Raw genomic sequence first — 5,679 nt, 5'->3', positions numbered from 1 at the left:
AATTTATAAATTATTATTTTGTCATATCTTTCACTGTCCGACGTCTCACTTCACCCACTTTTCTGTTGTCCATCCCCCAGGGAGGAGGTTATATGGAGATCCTTGTAGTTGGTTCCACCCTCTCTCCACCCTCCCAGTATCTCCACTTTCACCACTGGTCCTGAAGGGATCATCTGCCCTGGATTCCCTGTGTTTCCAGTTCCTAGCTGTACCAGTGTACATCCCTTAGGACATTTTCTTGTACAGCTTTGATAGTTAGGTGACTGGACAATAGTTACACCAGCCACGAGGGTGGGAGACAGGCCATACTTTCAGTAATACTCCCTTACTAAGAACCATGCTGGTAGACTAACTAACACACGTGACAAAAAACAGAGAGAGCGCAGGAAAACAGCTCATGGACGTTGCTCTCAGGCCGTCATTTGTCTGGCACCCTTAAAGCAATCGATCTGAACCAAACTAAAGTCCAGTGACCACCAAATCCCTGACTTTGGAATTGCAACTATCTGTTTCTTCTCCCACTAGGAGATGTCCACTAGGAGATGTCCACTTTAAGTTCAGAGGAGTACTTCACTTCTTAGTCCTGTGACTAAGAACTTAGTGAGTTGAAGGTAAAGTCCAGTTCATTTCGTGAAGTTCCCAATTTGGGCTACTCTGGTGTGGTCTAGAAAGGGAGTTGTTTACCTGGAAAGGACTTAATCTAATGTCCCCATTGCCTCTAGCACACTGCCTTGGTCACCAGGCGTTGGTTAGAAACTAGGCACCCTGTCATTGAGAAAAACAGATGATATTACTTATATAGACCTCACGGGTACATCTGCGAAGTCGTGTGTCCCCAAGATATGTAGACAAACAAAGCAGTGCAGTAAGGATATGGTCAAATCTTTAGATTTTAGACATCATCACTCTAGGGCTGCTTACCAAAGACCCACCTAAAACAAGACTGTAGAAATACTGAAAGTCAAAAGGATCGACAAAGATGTACCAGGCAAGTGTTAACAACAAAAAATGTTGGTGTGGTGATATTTATGCATTCGCTCTGGGGCGGCAAAAAAAATGCAAAAATGCAAAAAAAATGACCACAAACGCGATGGTGGAAAAGGACAGACTGTCATTCTCTCTGAGTGCTGACGTCGAGAAATGTGCAGGCATGGAGCTCGTGCCACCGGACTCCTTCCACAGGCTTTCAGAGCGGGTCTTCCCTCTCTTTCAGCTTTCGGTTGTCCGTGGCAACAAAACGCCAGTGTCGACCATCATCCTCGCGTAGCTTTCTTCCCACAATGCATTTCGGTGCGTCCACTCCTCTGCTTCAAGGACCAGGCTATGGTCCACCCGAACTTCAAGATGATTTCAGCTCAAAGTCCTCAACTAATTCTATCTGCAGAGATTCTATTTCCCAATAAGATCACAGTCCCAAGTTCCCGGTAGACATGGACTTGGGAGGGTGGGTGCGGTCCATTATTCAAACCACGACAAATCATCTCAGACAAAGTCGATTTCAAGAAGACAGACAAGATGACGTGTTCAGTTCACCAGGAGAAACAGATGGCAGGAGAAACATAAATTCATTATCATAGACGGTGCATTTGGCACAGTGATCAAAAAAGTAAGTAAGGGCTATGAAGATTTGACCATCACAATGAATGAGTTTGACTTCAGGGATTATAACGTGTATTACAGGAGCTTTAGCTTTTTGGTATCTATGGACAATTGAAGAGCCTGGGTGCTGCAAAATCAGCAGTTTAAACCCACTAGTCATTCTTCAGGAGAAAGATGAGGCGGTCTATTCTCATAAAGAAGTGTGTTAGTCTGGGTAGACTAGAGAAACAAATCCATGGACACACATATGTGTATAAGAAAGAGATTTATATACAAGAGCAATTGAACATTGAGAAAACATCCCAGCCCAGTCCAGATCAAGTTCATAAGTCCGATATTAGCCCATATGTCTGATACCAATCTGTAAAGTCCTCTTCAGACTCACGCAACACATGCAATGATGGCGAATGTAGAAGATCACAGGCCAGTGGGTAGACAGTCTTTGGATCCAGTGGCATTGGAAACTTCTCAGCACTGGCAGGGGTCTCTGCATGGCTTCTCCAGAACCAGGACTGCATCAGGGTGGGTCCATGTGTCTTATCAGCTGCTATGTCTCTCAGGGAGTGAGCAGAGAGAGAGAAGTGTCTCCCGCCTCCAAGGAGGAAGTACCGTATTTCCCAGAATTCTCAGGAGAAGGCCATGCCCACACAGAAGCCTCATTGCCTGTGATCTGATTGACAAGCTAGACTCCACCCCTACACTCTTAATCCTCAAAAATACTTAGAGAGCACTGCACTCAACAATTGTAGAATTATTTCCACACCTGGAACACTTGAGAAAGTTGACCATTCTAGATCAAAAAATAATTCTCAATGAATTTCAAGGGGCCAGGTACTAGTCAAACAAAATCCTTTGACCATATGCAATTTAGTTAGAAATGAGCACCAGAAAGATAAAATCTTAAAGTCATATAAAAACAAACAAACATGGAAGTTAAGAAAAATGTTAACTTAAGATTAAAACACAAAAATCATATGGTAATTAGGGCCTATTTAAAACTCAAAATAATAAAAATCCTGTAAATCAAAATGTGTGAGTTCCCCCTAAAGCTGTTCTTAGAGGAATATTTCCAGCCTCAGGTGCTTACATAACAAAGAAGAGACACTCACATGGCTGATTCGCTTCCAATTTTAAAAGTTAAGGAAATGAACAACTGAGGAAATGAAACAAAGTAAAAATGTTAAGATTAGAAATACATGCAGCAGAAAGTAAAGATACAAGCTGGAGAGGATCTCTGAATTTTGAAAAGGTAGAGAAATTCAACAAATCAAGACTGATCAAGGAAAACACTACTGTGAGACTGAAAAAGATCCATATAAATAGGACATTCCGTGCTCATGGGTTGAAAGACTAAATAGAGTGAAAACGTCAATACTACCTCAAGCGATCTATCAGTATAAGGCAACCTTGACACAAATCCCAGCGTTCTTTACTGAAATGGAAAGACTAATGACCAACTTTACGTAGAAAGGAAGGAGGCCAAGGCAATCCTAAAGAAGCAGACCAAAGCAGGAGCCCACACACTCCCTGATATAAACCATTACTATATGCTCTACAACCACTATTAATCAAAATAGTCTGGTATAGATTCAATACTAAACACATAAACCAGTGGGGGAGGGGGGAATGGGAACCCAGAATTAAACCCAGACATCTAAAAGGTGGAATCCACTAGACTACACGCGCTTTAGTTTTTTGGTATCTATGGACAATTGAAGAGCCTGGTGCTGAAAAGTCAGCAGTTCAAACCCACTGGTCATTCTTCAGGAGAGAGGTGTAAAGAAGTAAAGTTTCGGAAACCTAAAGGGGAAGTTTTACTCTGTCTTCTGGGTGGCTATGAGTCAGAATTAACTGATGACAGGGGACTTGGATTTGGTTGGGTTTGATGTACAACTGATTTTCAACAAAGGGTCAGAGTCCATTTGGTGAGGCAGGAGCAATCTTTAATAAAATGTGCAGGCAAACTATATTTCCACCTATAGAAAATGAAATAGAACTGAAACACAAAAACTAATTCAAAATGAATCCAGTCTTAAGTGTTAAATGTAAAACTCCTGGGCAACAACATCATAAAACCATGAGACCTGATCTTTCGGAAAAACAAGTTTGCACACTTGTTCTATTGGTATAACAAATGTACCGATAGAAGAAAAAGTCAGTGATACCTCTTAAAAAAACACATGCCCATCGAAAGATTTTAGTAAGAGAATGAACATCACTTAGCCTGTTCTCCGCAGCACAGATATCTAATGCTGTAAGGTGGAACCTCTCTGCTGAATGAGGACCAAATAGAGAACTAACAGCCCTGCAGTAGATAAGTACACATCACTATTTTATATGTGCTGAGTGGAGCAGATAAGGACTGATATTCCAGGATGAAAGGACTGGAAGTTTACCAGGAGGCAGTAAAATAAGACTCAAGCTCATTGTCTCTGAGTCGATTTCAGCTCAGAGTGCCTCCAAAGAACTTCTCCATCAGGGTTCCCAGGGCCGATATCCTGAAATCCTTAGGGAAGCGGATGACTTCATCTTTCTCCCACAGAGTGGTTTGTGGATTTGAACCACTGACCTTTAGGGGCACTGTGGAGCGTTTTAACCACTGTGTCACCAAGTGATACCACCCATGGGATTGTGCCAACCAGCAATAAGAGAATACCACAAACCCTGGGCATAAAATTAAAACCCGCTCAGCCAGTGAATGAGTTGGGTTTGAGACGCCCACTGAAGCTGGGCACAAGTCACCCAAGGCCGAATTCATTTGTTCCACGTGGTCATCATCCCCTTACCCCACCCCACCCCCCCCACTATGTAACACCAGAGTGGAAAATCTAGTCTCCCCTGAAGTTGATATTGGTCATCCCTAATGTCCCATCTCCTTTTTCTAAGGCCTGCTCTTGAGTTCTTGCCCTCCAGCACCCCGATAGCGAGGCACCCCAAGCCTGTAGCCTCTGCAGCCCTTTATTAAAAGCTTTGCGTACAGCTGAGGAGGAGAAATAGAAAATTAAGGGGTCAATGCACGCATTGAGGGCGCTGAGCAACACGGCACAGGCACGCCAACTTTGGCTTCTCCTTTGGATGAAGCCTACCACGTGAGACACATTGTAAGGCCCAAAACAGACCAGGAAGTTGAAGAGCGTCACCGCAGCCAGCGCCACCGCTCTCCAGCGCTTGCGGGCTCCCACCTGCGGCCTGGACAGCATGATGTGCACGAAGCGCCAGTAGCAGAAGGTGGTTACCGCCATGGGGATGAAGAAGAGGACCAGGCACAGCTCCAGCCGCACCGGGAGCACCAGGGCCAGTTGCTCCTCGGTAAAGTCATCGTAGCAGACGGGGAGCCCTTGGGCCTGCTGGGTCGTCTTGTTGGTCGGCAAGTTCTCGACAATGATCACAATGCTACAGTGTCCGAAGGACAAGACGCAGGAGACCACAGCGGCGATCACGCCGTAGAGGGGCCGGCGGGAGAGCTTGTACTGCACGGGGAAGGCCACGCTGCGGTAGCGCTCGATGCTGATGCCCGCCAGGAGCCAGGTGCTGCAGTAGATGCCGCTGTAGAAGCCAAAGCCCGTGAGGACGCAGAGGAGGTCGCCCAGGGGCCAGTAGAGATCGTAGGCGGCCTCCATGATCTTGAAGGGCAGCAGCAGCAGCAGAAGGAGGTCTGCCAGCGTCAGGCTGAGGAGCAGGACGTGGATGGGGGCAGGCTGAGGCTGCCGGACCCGCCCGATGAAAGCCCGCATGGCCAGCAGGTTGGCGGGAAGACCAATGAGAAAGGAGATGAGGTAGATAAAGAAAAGGCCCAGGCTCCGGGGACTGAGGGCCATCCTTCCTGAGGAGACAAAGCTGGGGTCAGAATCTTCTCTGATCCTGGGCTTTTCCCACGACAGGCCAGATGCCTTCTATTTCCAGCCTCATTGTCATCTGTCTCCTTGGGTGGCCAAGAGAGTGTGACTCACCCTTCCAACTGGCTCTCGTTCTGCGTCCTGTGTCATCAACAACAGGCTGGTTTCTTTGCCTCCCAGACCCCTTCTTTCCCGCTCTCTCCCTTCTTAGTTCCTCCCTGCCTGGGGTGGTGGTGGGGGGGGG

General features: G+C 46.1%; 1 protein-coding gene across 2 annotated transcripts in view; it reads right to left on the bottom strand.

Annotated features, from left to right (window-relative positions):
* Window positions 1-4,426: 4,426 nt before the first annotated feature.
* LOC101653935 (free fatty acid receptor 2-like) overlaps window positions 4,427-5,679 on the bottom strand; it is a 31,829-nt gene continuing 30,576 nt past the window's right edge. For both annotated transcript variants that reach the window (XM_045293006.1, XM_004715859.2), the window contains exon 3: window positions 4,427-5,422. In XM_045293006.1, the coding sequence (XP_045148941.1) occupies window positions 4,428-5,417 (990 nt within the window). In that variant the 5' untranslated portion in view covers window positions 5,418-5,422 and the 3' untranslated portion in view covers window position 4,427. The remainder of the gene's footprint in view (window positions 5,423-5,679) is intronic.

Source organism: Echinops telfairi, unplaced genomic scaffold (assembly GCF_000313985.2).
Source record: "Echinops telfairi isolate 266 unplaced genomic scaffold, ASM31398v2 ScPeMD7_655;HRSCAF=1070, whole genome shotgun sequence".
Classification (NCBI taxonomy): Eukaryota; Metazoa; Chordata; class Mammalia; order Afrosoricida; family Tenrecidae; genus Echinops; species Echinops telfairi.
The sequence above is the reverse complement of the archived record's forward strand: the minus strand, read 5'-3'. Positions and strand labels throughout refer to the sequence as shown.